General features: G+C 36.4%; 1 protein-coding gene across 3 annotated transcripts; it reads left to right on the forward strand.

The window, feature by feature from the left end:
- Positions 1–26885, forward strand: mmadhcb (metabolism of cobalamin associated Db). 3 transcript variants are annotated; one of them, XM_039757336.1, is made up of 8 exons: positions 1–70; positions 12329–12367; positions 16088–16232; positions 16443–16660; positions 20658–20766; positions 22322–22455; positions 25453–25539; positions 25770–26885. In XM_039757336.1, exons 2-8 carry the CDS (start codon positions 12359–12361, stop codon positions 25962–25964), a joined length of 897 nt encoding a protein of 298 aa, XP_039613270.1. In that variant the 5' UTR covers positions 1–70; positions 12329–12358; the 3' UTR covers positions 25965–26885. The 3 variants fall into 3 exon arrangements, with proteins under 3 accessions (XP_039613270.1, XP_039613273.1, XP_039613272.1); XM_039757339.1 differs by having other exon boundaries at positions 51–73; XM_039757338.1 differs by having other exon boundaries at positions 52–76.
- Positions 26886–27797: the final 912 nt, after the last annotated feature.

The following is a 27797-nucleotide window of genomic DNA, read 5'->3' on the forward strand; positions in this document are numbered from 1 at the left end:
GATCGGCGCTGTGATGGTGACGTCATGACGCGTTACGTTTACGTCTTGGAGGTCGAGGAGAGATAAACAGGTAGTAGTGAGTACGCGAATCTGTTTCTTTTTTCTTTAATAAGTACAGTCGATATTGTATTGTCATGTTTAGTATCGTTTTTTGTAAAACATGTTTTATAATAAGTGAGTGTTTTTTCTTTATCTTAATAACTTTAATCTTTTTTATGAAGGTGGACACACTGCTGTTGTCCATGCAAAATTAAACTATTACTGGCGTTAACGGTACAGGTTTATATTGGCTCTGGTTGTACAGATATAAACGTTTCATCTTCCTTTTTTTCAGAACTCCTGTTTTTGATTGTATTCCCTCAAGACTTTTATTTGTGCGGTTTCGATTTACTTGAGCATTTTTGTCCTTTCGAAAATTCGAGTATTACATTTGTTTGTATGTAGTGAACCAGTGTTGTGTATTCAGCGTGCTCAGAACATAACAAGCAATGTTATTTGTAATTCGGTTAGTGTCACGTTTATTATGGAGTCCATTTTTTAGTTATTATTTATTATAAAGTTCAGTAGTCGTACCACAAAATATAAGTGAAACTTCAATATCTTTAGAATATTCCTTTCAGATATGTTGCAGTGACAAGTCAATTAAAAAGATTACAATGTGCATCTTGCCTGAAGAAGGGGCTTGAGTCGCCTCGAAAGCTTGCATATTTAAATTTTTTTAGTTAGCCAATAAAAGGTGTCATTATACTTGATTTCTCACTACATTGATAATGACTAACACGGTACAATTCAGATATGTTGCATAAATAAGCCCAAACTGGCACTGAATACAAACTAATGAGCTAATGATGCCATCAGTGTTGTTTTTATCATTGCATTGCTGTAAGCTTGTGTGTGTTATTAGCAATATCTACTATTTGTATAAAAGCTGAGCCACGTCCTTCATGCAGATTTAAGGTGTTTTAAACATTTTGTATCTCTCGTCCATTTTCTAAACGCAGGTAATTCCCGTTTAGGGTTGCGGTAAGCTGGAGACTTAAGATAGATACTTTATTAATCCCAAGGGGAAATTCACATACCCCAGCAGCATCATACTGATAAAGAACAATATTAAATTAAAGAGTGATAACTATGAAAGTATAACAGACAATAATTTTGTATAATATTAACATTTACCCCACGGTGGAATTTCTAGAAGCATCAAGTGCAAGGAAGGATCTGACCGAGTTTGAGGGATGCTCACAAACACACCTACTCTCATGCATTCACACCGTGCAGGTTTTGAAAAAGTCACCCAGCAGGTCAGTGCATCAGTGACATGTCAGGAGAACATTAAATACTAGAAAAAGACTTAAGGAGAACATGAAAAGTCTATATAGATGTTGATCAGTCTTAAATTTTAACACAGTCAGCTGGTTCTCTGCACAATAGCACTAACCACTGCTTCATTGTTATAGTACAGTGGTGCCCAACCTTTCATAATAAGGGGGCCAAACTTGACTTTGCTGTGAATTTCATGGGCCTCAACGTATGCGAAAATTAAATATGGATATTTAAAATTATTCTAGTTACCGAAACGTGAGAAAATTTAAAATGAAAAATCAATAATTGGTGGGCTCACCATCCGATGCTTATTTTATTAGTGCGATGTCTGCAGTTGTTTTTCAGAAACCAGTTTCGGAATGTTTGGGTCAAGATTTGTCACATTGATCCTTGGCACAGAAGGAAGATGATCGTCTGTAATGTGAGAACATGACCCGGTTTTTACTCTCTTCATCACGGAGAAAGTTTGTTCACAAACGTATGTGCTCGCAAACGCCGTGGTCATTTTCAGTCCTTCCTTTCGCAAATTTGGAATGTTCACTGGTAACAGTTCAGCATAAAACTCTGGTAGAGATTTTTCTCTAAATTTATCCTTAGGTGACGTATTGCATTGTAACTCGATCAGTTCCAGTTGTAAATCAATTGGCGCAGTGAGAACGTCAACTGAAAACGGATTTCACTCCCGAGGTCATGGAAATCTGCCAACCTTTCCTCAATTTTCACTCAGCAGCTTCAGAAGTTGGATCATTCTTCTTTTTGGGAAGTGAACGTTCATCTGTGCCTGTCGTAGTGCAGTACACTTTGGAAAATGCACCAATTGCTCCCTTTCAGCGTGTTGCATGAAAAGTCTCAATTTAGCTTGAAATGCACTTATATCCACATACGCATGGCAGATAAGCTTGTTTTTTCCTTGCAGTTTTATATTGAGTTCGTTCAAATATTACGTTAAATGGCACAAAATTGCTAAATCCCATAGCCACGAGGGATCACTAAGCTCAGGAAGTTGCTTTGATTTTTCAGTCATAAAGATATCTATCTCGTGCCGCAGGTCAAAAAACCGTTTTAACACTTTGCCTCGACTCAACCAACGAACTTCACTGTGATAAACGACGTCCTTATACTCCGATTCAATTTCGTTGAGAAATTCTCTGAAAGTCCTGTGATTAAGCGCGTGCGATCTTATGAAGTTCACAATTTTAACAACGACCTTCATATAACATGTTTTAAGTTCAATTGCTTTCCACAGAGATTCTGCTGTTGAATTATGCAGTGTAGCTGTAATGGTCGAGAACCATTTGATGCGACCACTTTTTGACTTATTCTGGAAGCCAACCCATTGTGCTGTCCAACCATGCTTTTTGCACCATCCGTAGTCACTCCTACAAGTTTACTCCAGTTGAGCCCAAGGTCGTAGATCACTTGTGATACTTCTCTGAACACGTCTTCCCCAGTAGTTGTTCCACTCATACTTTTCATTGCCTCCAACTCCTCAGTAATTTGAAAAGTAGTGTTTACACCACAAATAAACACCAACAATTGAGCAGTGTCTGTAACATCTGTAGATTCATCAGCAGCAATTGAAAACATTTCAAATTGACCGGCCTTCGTCTTCAGTTGCAGCGGAAGATCGCTTCCCAAATCTTCAATTCGTCTTGTGATTGTCATTCAAGACAAACTAACAGTCTCAATTGCACTCTTTCTCTCCGGGCACAGTTCTTCTACCACTTTAAGAATGCACTTTTTCACACATTCACCTTCGGAAAATGGTTTGGCTTCCTTACTCAATATGTGAGCAACCTGAAAACTCACTCGAACTGCTGCTTCATTTTCTTTTCTTCTTTTATTAAACAGTTTTGTTAATCCACCACCCTCTTCACGTGGGAAACCAACACATTGATCATACTTTGTTTTTGTGTTTAATTTCATATCTTTTAATATTGTGCTCCTTGAATACTGCAACTGTATCCATAAAGATGAGACACAGTGGTTTCTCATCGTGTTGTACAAAAAATACAAATTTGTCCACATCTCCTGAAAATTTCTGCACTCCAAGTCAACCTTTCGTTTCTTTCTTTCCGGCATTTTCCACAGCTACACTGATAGCACCATCCACTCAAATCAAATGCCGAAGGCAAACTGTCTGACACGGAAAAATATCTCAAATACGATGACCCGTGGTATTTCTTGTAAGGCGCAGGGGGCGCCACACATGTTATGATGCGAGTTTTTGCTCCATTCCTCAACGTTCCTCAACTACGTTGAGTCAATGTGGTTGGTCATTATTCAAAGGTAGGAGGTGCGTGGGGTGGGGAAGACATACCAGACCCATGAGCACCACAGATAAGAAAGAATTAACAAAATGTGTTCGTCTGGCTTCTGAAAACAGTTAGGGTTGATCCTCCAGCGCCATCAGGGATCATCTCTGACTGAAAGTTATTCTAATATTAGCATACAGTCATAAATCTCTTGACTATGAGACTATAGGAATAAAAGAGTGGGCCATATGTAACACCTTCACGGGCCGGAATATGGCCCGGGGGCCATACGTTGGGCATCACGGTTATAGTATATTGGATTATATTGTGTCATATTAATTTGCATTTCGTGTGGAGCTAAGTTCTGTCATTAACTTCACAAAAATGAACACACATCACATTCTAGTCTCCATATTCTTTGGCTACAATTCATCAATTTGGTACTTTACCCATCTTGATTTTCCAACATAAATTGAAGTTGCAAACAACTTTCAAAATTATAGGCGAATGTTAAATTATGCAGTACAGTACACCCCCAGAATTCATGGGGGTTATGTTCCTAGAGCACCCGCGAATTGTGATAAACTGCAACTTTTGGATGTGGTTAAATGCCTGTTTTTATAGTTTCAACCATAAGTACAGTATGCCCCCAAAGCACCTTAATTTTGTTACAAACCCGGCTTAATACATTAGTACATTACCTAAAAAAATTACCTTACGAGACGTGTCGCAAAGCAGCAGTCAATCATCAGCAAGGAAAAATTAATAACGCTCTCGGATTGGCTATTTCACCATCCCAAACCACGGTGGTAAACCCACTCACCAGGAGATGCGTCACATGGCAGCAGTCAATCAGCAGCAAGGAGAAATTAATAACGTTCTCGGATTGGCTACTTTCACCTTCCCAAACCACGTTTCCCTCAGTGGTTGCTTCCTGTTCTCTCTACAGCACAATATTGCCATGACAAAAGCCATAAAAAATTGCGGAGGATATTTGCGCTTTCCGCTAACAATTAATAGTTAGGTTCTAAGGAAAATCCACGAACGACTGAGTCCACGAACCCTGAACTGCGATGCGACTTCACAGGGGTCTACTGTACAGTATAATACAATAGGAAATTTAAAAAAAAAATCATCTTACATTTGTCATTGTTGCATTTTAAAACAGCAGAATAAAAATTAAAGTTTTTGTGCGTTTTTGCTTAATAAATTTAAAAGAACACTTTGAAAGCTGCCTAATGCAATTTAGGGTCTCAGGAAGACTGCTGACTATCATAAATAGCACTGAGTTTCTAAGTGTGAACAGGCACCAATCATTCACAGGTTCTGCCCACATTTGTACTCAATAAGGCAAGGGTCATATTGCCTGTTTAACAGGGATGTCTTTGGGAATGTAGGACGGAAGTCCAAACACTTAAGAGTTACACTTTTGTGCACCCTCATATCTCACTGCAGGAACATTTTCCTTGGGAATTTTTCATCAAGAGCAGTTAGGCAAATGGGGCAGCCAGACTTGAAGAGGTACCACTTGATCTGTTAACAATTTCTGAACTTACCTACTGAACTTACTTCAAATCAATGCACAAGTTTGCATGTTCTCAGTGAGACTGTGTAGGTGGCCTTTGGGTATCCCAATTGTACAACACATCCTACAGATGTCCACGTAAGGTTGTTAGTCAGAACATTGAGCCAGAATGGGTCAGTGTAGATATGGGAGTGATAGGTTTGATTTACTTTATTTCACCCTTGTGTATTTTTTTTTTTTTTAAATCCTGCTCTATCCAGTCAAGGGTTTGAGTTTAATATAGTGAGAGCATACAGATTATTATATAAAATACTTTTTTTGTTGATTCATGAACACCTCTCCAAAAGTGCAGTTTTACTATTTGTTGTATTTTTTATATATATATTTTTTTTTATTTTCCAGTGGGATATCTTGTTTTGTATATGGAGTCTGAGAAGTGCTACCTGGCTAGCAACTAGTTGCATTTAGCTTGTCTTTATTGTGCTGTCATTCTGAACAAAGCTGGTTTCCATTTTGTGGACAATAGGCAATAAATCAAATGTGAAATCATATCCCTTCATTTTGTCTACTCACCAATGTATAAACACCGAGCACTGCTGGTCAGTTTGTATTTGTAAAAAGGAAACAACTTTATTCACAAGAAAAAAAAAGTTTTATATTTTTTGATTTTGCTAAAGTAAATGGGCTGTTGTCCACTGGTAAGCAGTGGAATCATATTTTCACTGTATTCATATTAGGTACCGCCTTCAGGCAGAAATAAAGGATAAGAATTGTAAGAGATGGCAAAACTGCAAAAGCAAAGCACCATAGAACATACAGTAGATCCCGGAATATAAGCCGACTTGGTATATTAGCCGACCCCCTTCTCTACCTACTAAATTACATGTATTTGCCGATGACCGGTATTTAAGCCGACCCCCTTCTCCAAGCAAAATTTCTAAATTTCCTTAAAAGTGTCTCTTCAGGTATATTTATCATGTTTATCGGCAAGAATTTGAGACTGCCGGCATTTTTGATGGAAACCACGAAGTGATTGCGGAGAAGTTTGGTAAAATGAAACCTTTGTGTTGAAACTATATACGCAAATACAGTACATTGGCGGGTGGAGACTCGTTATAAATTTGATTAACTTAAATACGCAATACAGTGGACCCTTGACTTACAAACTTAATTCATTTGCGAAGGCTAACCCATAATGCGTTCCGAACCTCCCACTGCAACACTTAACCTTTTCAAAATAAAAAAGGGTTGTATAATGTGCATAATTTACCAAAACACCAATAATTTTTCTAATGTACTAACCAAAAAGTTATAAAAAGTGCCTAGCTTACCAGAAGTAGGCTAGATTAAGCTAGGAGCATGGTCGCAGTGGCTCAGGGCTCTCCTTTTCAATGCACTTTTTTGTTGTTTTTGTACTTTTTTTTTTTTTTGCTTGTTTGTGCACGATCGGTTCAGCGAACATCCGCTGCACCCGTCAGAACCTTATAGACATCGGTGTCCAGAGCCATACATCTGTTTCTGAGTGTTTTTCAATACACGCACAACATAGCGAGACCAGCGGGCTCTCTGTGGATTGTTGTCGGGTCTAGGAGACAACGCAGATGGAGGAGGGAAAGAAAGCAGAAGCGGGCCGCAGATCCGGCGTAATGCTAAGGCTAAAAAAACAACCATACAAGCCCTATACAGAACTTTTTTTGCAACTTCTTTGCATCTTTTCGCACCATTTGTTTATTTACTTGTTTTGTTCTACACATATCTCTGCACTGAAGGAGCTGCTTTTAATCTCATTGTACATGTGTATAGTGACAATAAAAGGCATTATATTCTAGAAACAACAATTTCATACTGTACCTGCCATTTAATTTGACATCTTTGGGCTGCAGGATGGGAGGAGGAGGAGGAGAATGAAACAGAAGGTGGTTATTGTTTAGAAGGAGCCTCCTTATGCAAATCTTTTCTTTGTAAAATTGTCGAGATGGTGGATTTCGGCATGCTGTACATATTAGCGAGATCAGTCACACGAACAGCACTCTCATATTTCCACACAATTTCCATCTTCGTTTCGATTGTGATCGCTTTCTTTACCTTCTCTTCCTTAGCAATTATGTGTCTTGCTTGCATGGTCTTAGTGAATTATATATACAGTGCATCACTTTTTCCACATTTTGTTATGTTACAGCCTTATTCCAAAATGGATTAGATTCATTTTTTTCTTCAGAACTCTACACACAACACCCGAATAATGACAACATGAAAAAAGTTTACTTGAAGTATTTGCAAATTTATTAAAAATAAAAAAACTGAGAAATCACATGTACATAAGTATTCATAGCCTTTGCTCAATGCTTTGTCGATGCACCTTTGACAGCAATTACAGCCTCAAGTCTTTTTGAATATGATGCCACAAGCTTGGCACACCTATCCTTGGCCAGTTTCGCCCATTCCTCTTTGCAGCACATCTCAAGCTCCATCACGTTGGATGGGAAGCGTCGGTGCACAGCCATTTTAAGATCTCTCCAAAGATGTTCAATCAGATTCAAGTCTGGGCTCTGGCTGGGCCACTCAAGGACATTCACAGAGTTGTCCTGAAGCCATTCCTTTGATATCTTGGCTGTGTTCTTAGGGTCGTTGTCTTGCTGAAAGATGAACCGTCGCCCCAGTCTGAGGTCAAGAGCGTTCTAGAGCAGGTTTTCATCCAGGATGTCTCTGTACATTGCTGCAGTCATCTTTCCCTTTATCCTGACTAGTCTACCAGTTCCTGCCACTGAAAAACATCACCACAGCATGATGCTGCCACCACCATGTTTCACTAGGGATGGTATTGGCCTGGTGATGAGTTGTGCCTGGTTTCCTCCAAACGTGACGCCTGGCATTCACACCAAAGAGTTCAATCTTTGTCTCATCAGAGGTCTTGAGGTACCTTTTTGGCAAACTCCAGGTGGGCTGCCATGTGCCTTTTACTAAGGAGTGGCTTCCGTCTGGCCACTCTACCATACAGGCCTGATAGGTGGATTGCTGCAGAGATGGTTGTCCTTCTGGAAGGTTCTCCTCTCTCCACAGAGGACCTCTGGAGCTCTGACAGAGTGACCATCGGGTTCTTGGTCACCTCCCTGATTAAGGCCCTTCTCCCCCGATCACTCAGTTTAGATTGCCAGCCAGCTCTAGGAAGAGTCCTGGTGGTTTTGAACTTCTTCCACTTACGGATGATGGAGGCCACTGTGCTCATCCTTCAACGCAGCAGAAATGTTTCTGTAACCTTCCCCAGATTTGTGCCTCGAGACAATCCTGTCTGGGAGGTCTGCAGACAATTCCTTTGACTTCATGCTTGGTTTGTGCCCTGACATGAACTGTCAACTGTGGGACCTTATAAAGACCGGTGTGTGTCTTTCCAAATCATGTCCAATCAACTGAATTTACTCCAGGTGGACTCCAATTAAGTCACAGAAACATCTCAAGGATGATCAGGATGCACATGGCTTCATGGCAAAGGCTGTGAATACTTATGTACACGTGCTTTCTCAATTTTTTTATTTTTAATAAATTTGCAAAAATCTCAAGTAAACTTTTTTCACGTTGTCATTATGGGGTGTTGTGTGTAGAATTCTGAGGAAAAAATGAATTTAATCCATTTTGGAATAAGGCTGTAACAATAAAATGTGGAAAAAGTGATGCGCTGTGAATACTTTCCGGATGCACTGTATAGGTAAATCACTGCAATGACCAAAATTACATCCACAAACACATGTATCTGGGCTCCGACTGACGCTTACTAACGCTCTCAGTTGTTTGTTTACAATCGCGCAAGCGGATACACGTGACCGCATTCGGGTCGTAACGCAAGATGTTGGTTGTAAATCAAAACAATTTTTTTTTTTAAACTTCCCGATAATTTATTATAAATTTTATTAATAAAATCAACTACTAAAACACTTTTTTGAATAAATTCTTTATTTAATTTAAAGTATCAGCATGCAAAGTTACTTCTTCATCTGAAAGATGGCGCTGTGGTTTCATCATTAATTACTTCCGTATTCATCGGCAAAACCGGCATTGCGCTGTAAATCTTGAATCTGAAATGATACTCGTTGTATAAGCCGACCCCCAAACTCCAAGCCAAAAATCTAGGACGAATTTCTCGGCTTATATTCCAGAATCTACAGTATATGTTTTTGTAACACAAGCCCGGATTATTGGGGAGGGTTACATCAGGAAGGGTATCCGGTGTAAAATTTTGCCAAATCAATATGCAGATAACAATTTTGGATGATCCACTGTGGCAACCCCTAACAGGAGCAGCCGGAAGAAGAAGTAGTAGTATTCTTTCATTCTAATGGAATTTTGTTTGGTTTTAAATTTGGCATAAGAGTATCAAAAAGATTATTTAAAGAATGAGAAAGCAGTACAGAAGTAGAAGTGGATGGGCATGTTCATTGTATAACCAATTAATTAAAGTGATAAATACAGTACATACTCTATTTAAATATGGGAGCACTGACAGTAAATTGAAGACGGTTTAATAATAGAGATTGGTTTGCAAATAAAATTATTAGATAAATATCTTGTGTGTTTTTGGAATGTTTTATTAGTACTGGAAGTTGATCTATTTGTGACTTACAGTAGGCAACCTGAAGTTGGCTCATTTAGAGTTTTGTGCATCATGAAGAATTAACAGTGATATGTGTATGTACATGTCTTGTTGACAATGAAAAATAAGTTGGACCTTCATTTAATTTGCCTTTGCTGTTTATTCTGACAGCACGCTTTCAGGATTTATAGACGCGCTGTCCTAAAACCAGAAACTATTTTTTGTAAATATGCATTTTAAAAACATTTTTTCTATATAAATAGGTATTTTAAGATTTCATTTTAATTAGAACTTGAATGTGATCTTTACATAAATGTAAAATTTACAAGATACAAAATGTTCTTTTGTCTGAAGTCAAAGTAAAAGTACTTTGAATAGTACATATTAACTTTGAACATCCACAAAAGCAGAGTTATCTAAATCAAACACATTTAAAATTCATAATCTATAATATTTCTGAAATTGATGTGCTTTAATGCTTTCATTTAAACAAAATACGTCAAGGCAGTGTTTTTTAACCTTGTCGCTGGAGTGGAACCAAGCGCGAATGGTTATCTTGCTCATGGAAACCTGTGCAATTATCCACCAGTATGTCCTATATCATGGGACTTTTTTGGCGGAACCCTTGGCTAGCACAAGGGTTCCGTGGAACCCTGGTTGAAAAACACTGTGTTAAGGAATATAGAAGTATTGTGCTTAATGCTTTAAATCCAGAGTTTAAGTATGTATTATAAGGATAACAATTACTGATGCATCAGGATGCACAGCTTTTAAAAGGTAATCTTCATTTTATTCAAAGATGCATGCATAAGAAGTCAAGTCTCCCATGAATAATACTGGTATTTCAATTTGGGCTCAGTCGGTTCCATGAGTGCATACATTACCTCAAAATTATGCATGCACTGTTAATACTTGAAGCCCAGTGAAATGACCATGGAGATCATCACTCATGGTGCAAAAAGAGATGGCGGATAGTCCAGCATTTACTGATTGAGTACATGTGACTTTCAGTGTGATGCTGATAGGGTGTATGGTGCATTATGGAATAGCTTGGAAAAGTTTAGAGGTTTTGTTGTTGTGAAATGGAAAAATGTATAACAAAGTGGTGGTATTTTCAACAGCTGAAGAAAAAGTAATGCTTAATCTGTCATAACAGAAGAAAGTAGGAGGGGCTTTGTAATAATCTTTTGCAGACCAATGCCAAAATACATAGTCATTCTTAATTTGTGCATTACATGATTAAATGTTAAAGGCATTGAATTTTTGATGGTTTGTGAATGTCACACTTCAATCACTTAAAACTGTTTCATATTCAGTAGTAATATGAAGGGCTTTAGGAAGCAAGACACAATTAAGAAAGTATTCTTGTAATTTTGAAATATACAAACATATTTAACAATTTAAAAGAAAGCTACAAACTGTGTCACTTGGTTGGGTTGGCAACTTTGAATATCCGTGCACTGTGGAGTATGTCTTTGTCAGAATGGCTGATTTCACAATATGACTAACCACACAAGTCACTGTCCTTTAGAAGGACTTACCTGTGCATTGATGCTGTGGGCTAATGTGTACTTTACTGTATCTATTGTTTGCACGTTATTAGAGAAAACTGCTTTGACTCGGAGAATATACTCTGCATACCTACTGACACACTATTACCTTTCCAGGTCTTTCAGCATTTTCAGCTTTACACCGAATTGTGTCAGATGAAAAGAAAAGTTGATGCAAACTGTTTGTGCAATATTTGTTGAGGCGATTTGACTTTGCAGTGTATGGCTAATTGCCTATACAGTTGCAAGGGGTATGTGCAGCCCTTTAACAATATATTTTTTATAAACAATCCCAGTTTCCTTATTTATTTGGTTTACAAGGAATGGGCAGTTCCTGTAAGGTTGTTGAAAGCAAACAGTTTATATACATTAAATGTGACAACAAACATTTGCATGGAAATGATCTGTCTGAATACAATATCATACTTGCCATTATCTATATATCTATCTATCTATGTCAATGTAAGTGACTGAAAATCCCTGCCCATATCACATTTACCAACTGAGTGATGACCATCTAAAACAGTCATGTTTGCCCCTTTTTCTGACAACCAATATTGTGTTGCCTAATGGAGGCAGTGTTGCTATAGAGAGTTCACCCTCAATCTGTCTTTTTTTTTTTTTCTCTCTAACCAACCCCCCCATCCTTTGTCATGACACATAAAGCATGACATTAGACAGACAAGCATCTCTTCTTTTTCTGAGATCCAAAACACATTATTCCTTGTCGCTGCATTCTATGCATTGTACTTCCAGATGAGTATTCATTGGTTGCTCTGATGGACACAACCCACTTCTATGACTAAAGACAAAAATCAAAACTGTTTGATTTTATTCAAGTGAGTCGCAAACTTGTTGGACTGAGTTGCTGGGCATCTCATATTACATGATTGAGTCACGAGTGTGCTCTACTGACTTCCTCTGAACTACTAAGAATATGTAAATGAAGGCTATGACTGAAGGTCACTGGTAAAGTCACATAATGTGCTATATTATTTACTTGCTAAGCACTCTTCATTTCATTCACTTTTGCTTATGTTAAAAAAAAAAATCTTTTTTGAGTCACTGACCATCCTTAATTCAATCATAGGTGGAGATTTAAAAAGACAAGCTCATCAAGATGACCAGTGTAAGTATTTGTTTCATTAACAGTTACAGTGAGAAATACTACATTAAAATATAGATTTTCCGTATTCCACATAAAGGTTTATGCCTGAGTTGATTGTTTTCAGATGGTACTTCTATGTGTAAGTCTTTAATATAATTTGATAACAAATCTGTAAAGAATCAGAAAAAAAAATTCTTTTTTTTTTTTTTAATCAAATTTTGAACACTCTGAATGTACCTTTGTACATTAACTATGAATTAATAAACATTGGATTTTTTTACTCCACAGAAGTTGATATTTTGGATACTATGAAATTTCTGTCTGTACCTAGTGCTGAAGAAGTAAACAGTCTAATAGCGTGTCTGTGTGTAAATATACAGTATATAATTTATTTTAACACAAACTTGTCCTGTAACAAAAATTGGAATAAGTGGATTATGGAAGTGGGTCAATGTATACATACATTGATAAGTTAGTTAAATTGTTAAAGAATAGTTTGTGATTTACAAACATACATAATGGAAGTCCTATACAGTTTTTATACATGCATTGTAAAGCTCGACCAATGGCATTTTTGCCACGCATTATTTTAATATACCTATTTCTCCCTCATTTTTATCCATACTATTGTGTAACCGTATACTATTTAGGTGTTTCTCCAGTTGGACTGTTAAAACTGCATACAATACCTTAACAACATTCTTGAATAACAATGAATTAAAAGTCTAAACATACTGTATATTGCATTACATATTCTCCAGTAATACTTCAGTATTATATTATCACAGTTACTCCAACTACCAGTTACAAAGTTTCTTACTGTAATGTTTAACATGATCACATGACCTAGGAAGATGGTGTGTAAATGAATTTGTCTGCACAGATACACCATGCAACCTTAACCAGCTTATCATGATTTTATACAGTTAGGTCTATAAATATTTGGACAGAGGCAACATTTTTCTAATTTTGGTTCTGTACATTACCACAATGAATTTTAAATGAAACAACTCAGATGCAGTTGAAGTGCAGACTTTAGCTTTAATTCAGTGGGTTGAACAAAAAGATTGCATAAAAATGTGAGGCAACTAAAGCATTTTTTAACACAATCCCTTTATTTCAGGGGCTCAAAAGTAATTGGACAAATTAAATAACTGGAAATAAAATTTTCGTTTCTAATACTTGGTTGAAAACCCTTTACTGGCAATGACAGCCTGAAGTCTTGAACTCATGGACATCACCAGATGCTGAGTTTTCTCCTTTTTAATGCTTTGCCAGGCCTTTACTGCAGCAGCTTTCAGTTGCTGTTTGTTTGTGGACCTTTCTGTCCGAAGTTTAGTCTTCAACAAGTGAAAAGCATGCTCAATTGGGTTAAGATCAGGTGACTGATTTGGCCATTTAAGAATTTTCCACTTGTTTGTTTTAATAAACTCGAGTTGCTTTGGCTGTATGTTTTGGGTCATTGTCCATCTGTATCGTGAAACGCCACCCAATCAATTTGACTGCATTTAGCTGGATTTGAGCAGACAGTATGTCTCTGAACACCTCAGAATTCATTCGGCTACTTCTGTCCTGTGTCACATCATCAATAAACACTAGTGTCCCAGTGCCACTGGCAGCCATGCACACCCAAGCCATCAAACTGCCTCCACCATGTTTTACAGATTATGTGGTATGCTTTGGATAATGAGCTGTTCCGCGCCTTCTCCATACTTGTTTCTTGCCATCATTCTGATAGAGGTTGATCTTGGTTTCATCTGTCCAAAGAATGTTTTTCCAGAATTGCAGTGGCTTTTCAGATGTTCTTTGGCAAAGTCCAATCTAGCCTTTCTATTTTTGAGGCTTATGAGTGGCTTGCAGTTTTCTCTTTATGGTAGACTTGGATATTGATACGCCTATCTCCTGGAGAATGTTGTTCACTTGGTTCGCTGTTGTGAAGGGGTTTCTCTTCACCATGGAAATGATTCTGCGATCATCCACCACTGTTGTCTTCCGTGGACGTCCAGGACTTTTTGTGTTGCTGAGTTCACCAGTGCTTGCTTTCTTTCTCAGGATGTACCAAATGGTAGATTTTGTCACTCGTAATATTGTAGCAATTTCTCGGATAGGTTTTTTCTGTTTTCGCAGCTTAAGGATGGCTTCTTTCACCTGCATGGAGAGCTCCTTTGACCGCATGTTGTCTGTTCACAGCAGAATCTTCCACATGCAAGCACCACACCTCAAATCAACTCCAGGCCTTTTATCTGCTTAATTTATAATGACATAACGACGGACTTGCCCACACCTGCCCATGAAATAGCCTTTGAGTCAATTGTCCAATTACTTTTGAGCCCCTGAAATGAAGGGATTGTGTTAAAAAATGCTTTAGTTGCCTCACATTTTTATGCAATCTTTTTGTTCAACCCACTGAATTAAAGCTGAAAGTCTGCACTTCAACTGCATCTGAGTGGTTTAATTTAAAATTCATTGTGGTAATGTACAGCACCAAAATTAGAAAAAAGTTGTCTCTGTCCAAATATTTATGGACCTAACTGTATACCACACTTGACTGGTTTTGAGGCAAACAAAAATGCATATATATAATTTGCTGACATTCTGTGTGTGTGCTCTGAGCTGAAGCAGTAAGACGGTAAGTAAATATATCCCCCTCCACAATTATAGACACTCTTGCATTTTATTTTTTTAAACCTCCCTTTGCCAATAGCACAGTACTGAGTCTTCTATTATCTTCTATTATTCTATTACATCTTATAAGGCTGTAGAATATAGAGCAGGGAATCTGAGATCACTTTTCTTTACAGAATCAGAAGAATGGCACATAAAGGGACAAATAGTGGTACAAATACATACAGGATAAATTTGAAAATTTCCTCCACTGTTAAGCCAAAGTGAAGTAATACATTAAAATGTTTTGCCTTAATGGTAAAAGTATTAATAAAATAAAATTAAAAAAAAAAAATTAAAAAGCTGAATTTCTATGTTGCTGCACGTAGTTATAATTTTAATAATGGAAACCTTGCTAAATAACATAAATGGGGAAGAATATTACGTTAGCAAGTGTATATTATTTTTGAAAGATAGGCAAAACCGAATAGGCACAGGAGTAACCATTTATGTAAAACAGGATTTGAGTGCAAGTTTTTATTTAGGTGATGATCTTAATGAGGATGTCTAGATGCAACTACAAAGAATTAGGGATAAAGTCCTCATATTAGGAGTGTGCTGTAGACCCCCCCTGCCAACAGTTCCTTCAATATGCAATACATTTGTCTTCACAAGGAACAAAATTGCCACGCAATGTAAAGAGAATGGGACTTTAGGGGCCTTCAAACCTCCAAATATTTTGAAGAATTAAGATTAATAGGATTCACAAGTATGTTGAGCTGAATGGCCCATTCCTTTCAACTATGTTATGTTCTAATAGCTGTCTCATAGTGAATTATTGTTTAAAATACAGATCAAGCCAAACTGCAAAAAGCATTTCCTCAGGCCCAAATGTAAATCTGCTATCTTGGTATTAAAGCAGTGTTAAAGAGCAGCTTGACAATATTCAATTACTGCAGTTTGTGAAAAACTGAAATCTTTGTGGTTTTTTTTTTTTTCTCGTCGTTGTATGCGTCACATATGTAACTTTGTATAATCCATAAAGTTTGAAAGCATGTTCACTTATAGTAATTTGTTTCTTTGTGGAAAGTTCAGTCCACTTCCTTTTCATCAAACTTGAGCTGTACGTCTTTGTAGGTGCTCTGTAATAGAGCCAGGCTTGTGACATACCTCCCTGGGCTTCATACATTAATAAGGAGGATTGCTGGCACAAGGAATTTTTCTGCTGCAGGATCTTCTGGTTCAGATGAGCCATATATAGCTTTTACTCCAGTCGACATGGGTAAGAAATACTTTCTAAATCTACACTAAATATGTTAGGAAGGCATTTAAGTTCACTGGGAAAAAAAGCTTTATTTTTGTTCTTTTTTTTTATAAATGCAAAAACCATTGATATTAATGTCATAGAGCCTAAATTAGGGGAGACATTCACAGAATGAAAGCCTTTTAGTATTTATAAATCTATTTTACTATACTAACTTTTATGTTACAGGTTCAAGAACAGTATGGCCTGATGAAAAAATGGGTCCATTTGGCCCTCAAGACCAGCGGTTTCAGTTGCCTGGAAATGTAGGATTTGATTGTCATCTGAATGGCACTACTGATCAGAAGATGAACAATAATCACAAAAAAGTGCCAGATGTGCTTTCTGAGCCTATAAATAGTGAAAGACATGAGTTTATATTGGCTCAGTTTGTGAACGAGTTTCAGGTAAAGCATATTAGGTGGTAATTTGTAAATGTGCTTATCATACTGGTATTTTAAAGCCATTTATGTTTACCTTAAATCAAGTGTGACAGTTAAAAATATCTGTATAGACAAATAACTTAGTTGTGATAGACTAAAGAAGGTTCTACTAATTTTTCTTCTTAGAATTGCTGGTGATGTAAAACAGACTGATTCAAAGTATATTTTGTAGTTGACTGTTGTCTGTAAAGCAGTACTCATTCATGTAGAGATACAGTCTTCAACTATACCTGCTAAAGCACTAGACATATTACTTTAAGCATTATATGTAACATGTACTATGAACAAATTGTGATTATAGTAATTTTGTGCATTCTGAAATGTCAGTTTTGCAAAAATTGTAGTAAATGTATCTGTTCTTAACACTTTTAAGATAACTGATTGTAAATTATGAGTTGATGGTACATTTCTACCAGACTGCTGTGCTTCAAGCAACAGAGAACTTAAATTAGCAAGTGATCTTGAATAACCAATTAGACTCACAGAATTGAGCTGTGATGTCCATCTGATAGATTATTTAACGAAGGGGGAGTACAAGGACCAGTTGAGCATCTGAATGTATAGTGCATATGGCAACACTTATAAAATGATGATAGTTATAAAGTGATTTATAGAGAAGTTTCCTCCAGAGACACTACAAATTCTCAACACACTTATACTTTTTGTAAAATTGAGGACTTTCTGAGAGAAATATGTACCATTCACAAAGCACTTACATTTTCATTGTAAAACAAGGTGATTTGTTTATTTTATTTAGGATGCTCCAGAAACGCACCCACATTTGCATCAGGTCACACACAAACATAATACAGCAGTTCTAAATAAATCCATAATGAAGAATATCTTCAATAAACAATACAAAAGCAAAAACAAATAATGTGCTCACAGAAACCCACCCAAATAACCACAACAGTGATAATTAACTAACACAGATGCAAAAGAACCCCAAAACACACTAGACACAGAATGATAAATGATAAACATTTATGACACAGTCCAGTTTCACAAATGCATATGAAAGTGATGAAAGAAATGATATCCCAAGTGAACAGCCTTCTGAATGTTATGTAAAGTTTTGTCTTGTTATATGCAGTTGTATGTGAAGGTTTGTAGAATTTGGAAGTGCTCCATGGACAGATGTTTTCCAACCCAGAAAAGCTACACAAACAGGCATAGCACAAGAACACAAATCCAATGGTAACTGTAATCTTTTGGGTAAAGGTAATTGTACTCCAATAGAGGGGTGAATACAGTGAAAGAGAAAGGCAAAAGAAGAGTGCAAACCTACCAGCATCTTAACAGCTCCCTTTTAAATCCAGCACCTCATCTTTCTCCCAGCAAACCCCCATGGCAACAGCCAAAGCTGACAAATGACAAAGTCATGTTGCTAATCATTTTTCTGAGTATGTTTAATCTAGTTAAGTTTTGACAAAACTTTTTTATCCTGGTAATATTGAGCAGTAGGTTTTACCAACTCTGGATAGGGAATCGGTCCATAGCAGGCCAGTCTAATATGAATATGCATACATAGTCCTATAAACTCAGTTTATAGTCACCAGTCACTCTGCTGAACATCATTAAAACATTGGTGTAAACCTGGAGGACTCAGAGATAATGCAGGCAGACTCATACACAATGTGGACACCCCATGTAGACTTTATGATCTTGTTAATCCAAGATGGGCAAGGATTTGAATCTAGTCTCCTGAAAATTGTGAGGCATTTGCTTTGCGCAAAATACTACTGTGCCATCCTATGCTGCTTATGTAAACATTTTTTTTATTTAATCCAAATTAGGATAATTGATGTGTCATTTCCAAAAGACAGTCTATTCTTTCATTTAATGGTGTAACCTGCAGTATACAATATTACCAGTCTGTCCACATCTGGATTCAGAGCAGAATGGTTACATGTTACAACAATTCTTCCAGTGCTGAAAACCTCTATTTTTGTAGTTTCCCCAATTTAGGAAAATGTACTACTTGAATTTTCCACCACTCAAGTGGATTTACATCACTATTCATCTCAGGTATCATCAAGTAGCCCTTCATCTATTTTTCAATAGCAGTGTGCAGACATGCACTTGCTCTGAATTTTTGTGTCATTGCACATAATTTATACACAAATCAGGACGGGATGAAAGACAATGAAGTGCTTTGGAATCAAGGAACCCCACTAAGACAGGCTTGCAAAATAAAATGCATCCGATAGGCATGTGCTTCTTACGGAAATAAAAATAATCCGTTTGAAACTTTATACTTCTGGTGCGCTCGCTTTGTACACGTCCAGTTAGCTTACATGAAACAATGAATGCGTGGACTCTCAAGGTGTGTTTGTGATTGTTTTTTGCAAAGTGAGTGACATACTCAATTTCAGCTCATACATTGTTAAAACAACAATTAAGATATCATAGATGATACATATCACACACTCCTGGTGTATTTTTCCCATATCATTTATCTGCAGTAATCTGAAAAAATCACTGACTTTCAAGTGAAACTTTCATAGGACCATTTATATAGCTGGACTTAAAACAGTCATGACAGTCTAAGAAAATGTTTTATTTTGTAAATAAATTAAGTTAAAAAATTCAACATATATTGTAGATGTTACAGTTATGTGACTTTTTTCTTTTTATTTTAGGGTTTTATAGACTACATTAATCTGAAGACACATATCGCCAAAATTTCAAATAAATTAATGAAGTTTTTGTATCTCATTTACATTACACTGTTAGAGCAAAGGGCATCAAATATTTTTAATCATTCCTATTTAAACTATGCATTTTTTAAAACTGTATATATTTAATACTGCATAAAAATACACATATTTATTTGTCTCTAAGATGCCATTGATTTTTTAGAAATGACCCTTTGGTTGGAAAAAGGAAAAAAGAAAAATAAGACCACAGCATATTTTCAACAAATATTGTTGCAGTGCCTTAAAGGATCTTCAGCAAGGCTCAGCCTGGTGCATGCCCCCACCCCTACATTTCTGGTATTTTAAACGCTATCCATCCATCCATTTTTGTATCGCACTTATCCAGCTCAGTAAACTGTTTGCTGATGAAAGTACTTGGAGCACAAGACAGACTGTATCTGCTGGACAGCAGTAATCTATAACCAACTGCTAAAAATTTTATAATAACAATTTTAGAATACATATTCATATATGCATATGTTACTTGCACATATGACAGCTCCACTTTGCTAGAAGGAACTTCTGCCCAGCCACTAAAATGACGTAGGCAGTATGGACAATATATTCCACACTGCACACCAGTAATAGAAAAAGGATGATTATTTTAAACTTTTATTTCTCTCTCTCTGTGTGTGCTTGTCTGTATACAGAGTAGATATCCATTTATGTGCAATATCATTAAATCTTCTTTAGAATATTAGGAGTTTTCAGATTGTTAGACCTAGTATTCTATAAAGTGGCAGTAGGTTGAGCATTAAACTACGATTTTGCAGGTGATGGCACATGCATCACATCTTATTTTAACCTGTTGACTGCTATCATTCTATTTTCATCAGTTGTAAGATCAGTTTTAAAAGGTATTCAGATTTCAGTGACCAATTGCGGGCAAAAAAGTTATGTTTTAGAATCAAATGATTGTATTATCTGGAATTTGAAAAAGCTAAACATTTGCAGAGAAGAGGAACATTGCCATGTCCATTCTTTTCTTAATGTCTGTGTTAGTGGTTTAATGAATTGGATATAATTAGTTTCTTTTTAAATTTTATGTCAAACTCTGTGAAAGGGTGTTATGTGTAAACAACTGTGTTTTCAAATTGTTTCAAGTGATTTAAAAAACATTCATGTCAATATTTGCAACCATTCACAAAAAAATGTTAAATATTCTGATAGAAATAAATAGATTAAAAATTACCTGTTAAATATCCAGGAACACTGAAAATGGTACTGTGGTAAGCTGCTTATTAACCATATATTACTTGTAGGGAAATGAAACTGCTTCAGGCCCTCAGGAAGTCAACAAAGCAGAAAACTATTTTGAAAGTGTAAATGTTGAGTGTGCAATACAGACCTGCCCAGAGCTGCTAAAAAAAGGTACTGTGCTTCTAAGGCTATAGTTATGTTTAGATACTGAATATTCTTTTTTAATTTACTGTAGCTTAGGTATCTGCAAATCTAATGTTAGTTTTATGTACAAATGTGTAATGGATGTAATGATTATTAAATATGGATATTTTTGTAAAAGTTACCAAGAAGGGCACATCTTACATGAATCAAGCTGGATGTTTGATTGACATGTCAACTTTCTTAGAAATGCAGTAGATATATAAATACCCTATGGGTGGGTGTCCTGAAAGGCCCAAAAGCGGTTAGAATAGCAGTGTAAGATTGTTTTGTTTTTCCAAAAAGAAGACAGCACTGTGTGACTGGGTGTCGCACCTTCAGTATGAATTGTGTTAAGCAAAAAAAGACCACAAACACTTAGCTGCTTGATGTTAAAATGGAAAATTAAACAGTACTGCAACAATGTATGTGTAGTGTTCAACATTTCAGCAACAAGCGCTTCATGGATCTGAAAACCTAAAAATAAGTTATGTTAAATAAGACACTAGGATGTTATCATTGTGCTTATTCTCCCTGCTGCGAGTGTCTTACTCACCCCAGCCCCAGAATAAAAAAAAGAAACAAGTCTGATGTTTTGAAACCTGCAAGCTAGCAAGTTACATATAAATAGCATGATAAGAGAGTTATCATAAATAAGTACAAGAAGATATAACCATCGGTTTTTGAAGGAATATTGCTACTTCTATTATAGTAATATACTGTAGTATAGCGTGTTTCTAATTACTTTATAATTAAGATAATGCTTTGCAAGCTAAGTATATTTTTCTGATAATGAACGCTACTGTACAGTATATGTGTGTGTGTGTATATATATTTGTGTGTGTATATGTGTGTGTGTGTGTGTGTGTATATATATATATATATAATATTTTAAAGCAGTTTTAAAACTCGCATTAGTTCACTATTGTATTAGTGTTTTGGGCATCATATTTTCTTTACAAACAGATGACAGATTTTTTCACTGCTTATCAGTTACTTCTGTATGTAGGGTAGGTACTGTTTGTGCCTGAATATAAAATTCACTATCAAAAGTAATAAATACCTGCCAGTATATCTACTTTTACATATCTACTCACATACTGTAAATGGGTTGTCATAGTTTGTGATTTCCATCAAACAGATGGTGTTTATTTCTGTTGTGTCTTTTCAAGATGAGTTCTGATTTTTTGGTTTACAGTACATTCTTGTTGTCTTTATAGTTCTAGGGAGTAATTTCAATTTTTTTTACATTGACCTTCTGATTTATTTCTTGTATCTGTATTATGGTTCAAATACTAAAAAGATGATTAAAAGTTAATTAGCGTACATATTGCAATGCTGGTGTTCCTTTTTATTTTTCTAAAAAAATGAGGTACAGTACTGCTATTTCCTTTGTTGGATTCTAATTTAGATCTCTAGTTATTTTTACAATAGTCCAACAGAGGGCGTTACAAATCCGATCATAAACATTACAGTACATGACTCATTAATGCTTCATTCTTCTGTTTGTTGTATTAGTACTTTAACTCTTGCTTCTTACTATTAGAATTTACAACAATGTTCCCAGAGGCTCCAGTAAGTAGGATGATGACTGTTGTAACTGTGACCCAGAAAACCAAAAATGACATGACTATCTGGTGTGAAGAAGTGGATAAGGAAAGAGAGGTGCTATTAGAAAAAGTAAGAAGCCATAGTAGTTTATGTAATGTTACTGAACTGTTTTAGATGATATATTTTAATTTTCTTCCCTTTAAATTCTTTTACTAGCTTAGTGAGAAAAAACAAACTGTTTTTTATACCTTAAAAAAACAAATACAATTTACATTAAAAGTAAATCATTTTAAAGTGATGTTATTCACAATATATAATAAAAGAACAATACAGGGTTCAGTTGTTCATGTTAGGGAGTCTTTAGGGATATTGCCTTCAGAGGGGCAACTTTCACATATGCTACTTTTATACTACATATCTGTTACAATTACTTTTTGCAGATGAATGGCACAGGTCTGAACAAAAAAAATGCTTTTGCCTGCCTTTGTCTTTTGCTGGGTCACATCTTCACTCATGATAGTTGTGGAGGCAGGGTTAGGGTTTTGAATGGGTTTTGGTCCTGGCTGCAAGCTCTGAATCACAGTGGCTCTGGTAGTGAGTGTAAGCTGTGGTGCTTTACTCACAAAAATCCTGTTTTGTTGCATTTTCTCAATTTGCATTCTCTTTCATTCATCTTTAATTAATGTAAGGTATGAGTAGGGATTGTCAATATTTTTTTTTCACATTATATAAGTTATAACAACCACTCAAAAATGCATTTTCACTACATTTTTCACCATAATGATAGAACTGTCAGCCGTATCATGTACAGCAGACCATATTCAGTAAAATAATTGGCATAGCTGTCTGGTTATACCAAAGAAGTAATTTCTGGTTCCCTAAAGAATGTATTTGGTTTTGCCTTTTTGATATATGACTGAGAATCTTTATTTTTCCCCAAATGCCTGAAAGATGTGTAAAGAAATCTTTATAGAATGGATAGTGCTATTAAACAGTGTTATTTCATATGAATTGTATTTATTTCTGTTTCATTGTTAGATTTATGAACATTTACAAAACAAATTATAATCACAGCAAACCGTTGATTAAGTAGTACCTTTTTTAAATGTTTACCAGTACAGGTATGTAAAATATTTTAAGTTGTCCATAATGATATGCATACATAATATGGGCAAATGTTTGTGGACACCTGACCATCATGCCTATAGGAGCTTGTTGGACATCCAATTGGAAAACCATGGGCATTGATACGGAACTGATCTTCTAGATATAACAGCCTCCAGTCTTCTGGGAAGGCTTTCAAGATTGTATAGTGTGACTGTGGGAATTTGTGCTCAACCAAAGGACCATTTGAGGTCAGTTGCTAATGTTGAACATGAAGACCTTACTTGCAATTGGCATTTCAGTTTATCTAAATGTGTTCAGTAGAGTTAAGATCAGCACTATGTGCCTGGCACTCGAGTTCCTCCACACTAAACTCCTCTTAATGGACCTGACTTTGTGCATAGGAGCATAGTCTTGTTCTAGGAGAAAAGGGCCTTACCAAAACTGTTGCAGCAAAGTTGGAAGCGCACAATTGTCTAAAATGTATTTGTATGCTCTAGCATTCACTAAAATCAAGCACCACATAACCCTGCAAAACAGCCCCAGACCATTTTCACTTCTTCACCAAACTTTAAAGTAGGCACTATACAGTTCGGAAGGTACTGTTCTTCTGGCATCTGCCAAACCTAGATTTATCTCTCAGACTGCCAGATAGCCAGGCATTATTCATTACTCCAGAGAAAACGTTCCTACTGTTACAGGGTTTAATGGTGGCATACTTTACACCAGTCTTGTGTGTAGTCTTAGGCTTGTGTGCAGCTGCTCAGCCATTGAAACTAATTTTATAAAGCTCCCAACGTATATTTCTTGTGCTGATGTTCCTTTCAGAGGCAATTTTACTAAGCAATTTTACATCACAATCGGAGGCCCTGCTCCCTAGGCTTGCATTTTGTTCCACCTCATGGCTTAGCTGTTGTTGTTCCTAGACACGTCCACTTCACAATAATGGCACTTACAGTTGACCATGGAAGATCTACCTGAGCAGAAATTGTGTACTGACTTGTAGAAAAAGTTGGCATCCTTTGACAGTGCCATGTTTAAAATCACTGAGCTCTTTTTGTATGATCCATACTACTGCTAATGTTTGTCAATTGAGATTGCATGGTACACTCAGTAATAATGGGTGCTGCTCAAACACCTGAACTCAGTAATTTGGAAGGGAGTCCACATTTTCAGTCATATAGTGTATATTTAATCATGTATTTAATCATGTATTTTTCAGTGTTTATAGTTTTATTTTAATTTATATTTGAAAATTAGTAGCTTTTTTTTTACCTTGTGCTGCAGTTTCTTGTTCTGAACAACAAACTAATTAAAATATTTTTGTGATGATATTTGTTTGTTAAACTTCATGTAAAATCTAAGACATCATCATTTCAATTTTTTTGCACATCAGTGTTGTAATTTGCCATGATTAAATGTTAACTGACTTCATTTCAACAAACACCCTAGTGTCAAGTTCAATTACATTGTTTTGTGGTGCATCATGCTGAGACTGACCTTTCTTTAAACATGGGGTTACTAACAAAGTATTTTATTAATAAATGGCCCATTCTGTCCACTCTGTGTAAAAAAACATTTGCTGATAAACATGTTGTGAAGTTTCCTATTGTTTCAAATGTGTTTTGTTTATATTCTTATCTGATCATTGGAATTTCTTAGATAATAGTTGTACTTAACATCTCAGCAGGTTTCCTTTCTTCAGTATTGTTATGAACATTACTCCCGGTATAATTTGAGATATGCAGAACAGTTAATATAATTTACCATGTCTTATATGCAAGACTATTGTAGTATATAAATGGTTTAATTTTTTCAAGGAAACAAATTATGTAGTTCTATCTCTGTCTGTCATATAGTGCCTTTTCTATCTATAGAATTCTTTGAATATTGTTACATATCTAGAGCTAATTTGCATCTATGAGGGTTTTCCAATCTTTAATAAAATTCTTTACACAAGTGCAACATATCTACTTTGCACATATGGAAATAATTTTCTTTTGTTTTATTTATTTATTTCAGTTTATTAGTGGGGCGAGAGAAATTTGTTACGCCTTACGTTCTGAAGGATATTGGGCTGACTTTATAGATCCATCATCAGGGCTTGCAGTAAGTGTGTGTTTTCAAATTTTACAGTAACCATTTTTTATTTTTACTTTAATGTAGCCATTGACTCCAAAAAATTAGCAGCTTTAAAACAAATTTAAACTTGTATATATCTTAACACAGTTGGTTTAATTTTCATGTTAGTATGAAATAAAGCTAATAACGTGAAGATGAAGTTTTGTATATACTGCTGTATGCCATGATCTACTAAATGTCTCGTGCTTTCCCAACAGTTTTTTGGACCCTATACAAACAACACTCTGTTTGAAACAGATGAACGGTACCGTCACTTGGGCTTCCGCATTGAAGACCTTGGTTGTTGCAAAGTCATTCGACATTCTCTCTGGGGAACACATGTTTTTGTGGGAAGTCTATTCACTAATGCCCCCACAGATAGCCTTGTCATGAGAAAACTTCAAGGAAATTAAATTAAAAGAGAGATCCTCAAAATCCTTTACTTGACAAAGTACTAATAAAAATGAAAACATATTTTTGTAAGCTGTGGTTTGCACTGGTGCAAGGTTACATGTTTTAATTCTGCATATGCAGTTTGATCAAATCTCACACACTTTAAAGTGACTTCTTTTAGTAGTCTTTTAAGATAATCTATTTATTTTACCATATAAAGTAAATAATATGTATTCATCGTGTATTTATAAAACAATATTTTAAGGCATTCAAAAATGCAAGTGATATCCATTATAGGCACTAATCACACTACCAGTTTCATTGATCATATCTATCTTTCAGTGACAAGTTTGTCTTCCCTTATTTTACCACTAAAAGCAAAGTAAGCAAGATCATCCACTAAGCATCGCAGTCTGATTATCATTAAATAGTTTATTTGAACACATTATTTGTTTTGATTAATTTTTCAAAAATTTCATATAGGTTTTACCATCATTGGTGATATTCAGGTCTATTGTGTATTTTGTTAGTTTTAATAAATTAATTAATGTTCACTTATTATTTTGCTTGTAATAGAAACACTAATTATGTGATTGTATTTGAAAAAGTGTTTTTTTTTTTTTAAAGTTTTTTTAAGTAATTTTTTACATTTCATTCTTAGTCAGATTGTTTATGCTTTTATTTGCTTTTATTTTATCTTATATACAGATATATGGTCTTGTCAAAATGCAGTAAAAAAAAAAAAATTTTGGTGCTATTGGGGGGAAAATGTATAGAAACAACAATTAAGATTGTCACTGTATAATGCCTACAGTTATTATCTTTGGGATATTACAATCTACCACTTCTAGAAACATCCTGAAATATTAGACTAAAACAGTGGTATGCCAACTTCAAAGAATATTTGAAACACAATCAATAAAAGCTCACTTTGCCTTTAACTCTTTTGCTGTTGAATTATTGACTCCTTTTATTATATTGTCTATTTTTTATTTAAAGATTAAACTGAATGTGGTAATGAAACACTTTTCTACAAAATGTCAGAATATTGGCAGAATGGGTAAAGAAAAATGTTCCAGTTGTGGTCCCCGGGCTCCCAGGAGGACGAGAGGAGGGCTTCTGCCTCCTCCAGACCGCAAGGGGGCGTCCGTCCTGGTTATGTTGGGGGCCGCGGGTATAGGGCATGGAAGCCCAGCCCTGTAGGGACCCAAGGCCACCGCCTGGCGGCGCCCCGATGGCAGTTCATCCCGTGTGGTCCCCGGCCAGGGACGCCTTGGAGGACCAGAGGAGGGCGTGTGCCTCCTCCAGACCGAGAAGGGGCGTCCGTCCTGGTTATGCAGGAGGCCTCGGGTAGGGGGCTTGGAAGCCCAGCCCTGTAGGGACCCGTATCCACCGCCAGGCGGCGCCCCAGTGCCTTATCATCCCGGGAGCCCGGCACTTCCGCCACACCAGGAAGTGCCGGGGGGAAGATGACAGGGGACACCCGGACGGCTTCCGGGTGCGCAGCCGGCACTTCTGCCACACAGGGGTGTGGCCAAGTCTAATTGCCGGGAAGCAGCTGGAGCCCATCCGGGTTCCCATAAGAGGGGCCGCCTCCCTCCAGTCATTGGTGGATGTTGGGAGGTAGCGAGACAGAGCTGGGGAGAGGACTGGAGGCGGCCAGGAAGAGAAGGCACAGAGACTGTGAGCCCTGGACTTTGGGGGAATCGGTGCAAGAGGCACTGGGGTTGATGCACTACAAACTTGTAAATATTGTAAATAAATGGCGTGTTGGGTGAACTTAAGATGTCCGTCTGTGTGTGTCCGGGCCAGCTTTCACACAGTTTATGATAGTCACCATTAGCATATGTTGA

The sequence above is a fragment of the Polypterus senegalus genome, chromosome 6, assembly GCF_016835505.1.
Source record: "Polypterus senegalus isolate Bchr_013 chromosome 6, ASM1683550v1, whole genome shotgun sequence".
Taxonomy (NCBI): Eukaryota; Metazoa; Chordata; class Cladistia; order Polypteriformes; family Polypteridae; genus Polypterus; species Polypterus senegalus.

Coding starts and splice junctions, on each gene's coding strand:
- mmadhcb (XM_039757336.1), top strand. Junction 16,233..16,442: donor TTTTACTCCAGTCGACATGG/GTAAGAAATACT, acceptor TTTATGTTACAG/GTTCAAGAACAGTATGGCCT. Junction 16,661..20,657: donor AGTTTGTGAACGAGTTTCAG/GTAAAGCATATT, acceptor TATTACTTGTAG/GGAAATGAAACTGCTTCAGG.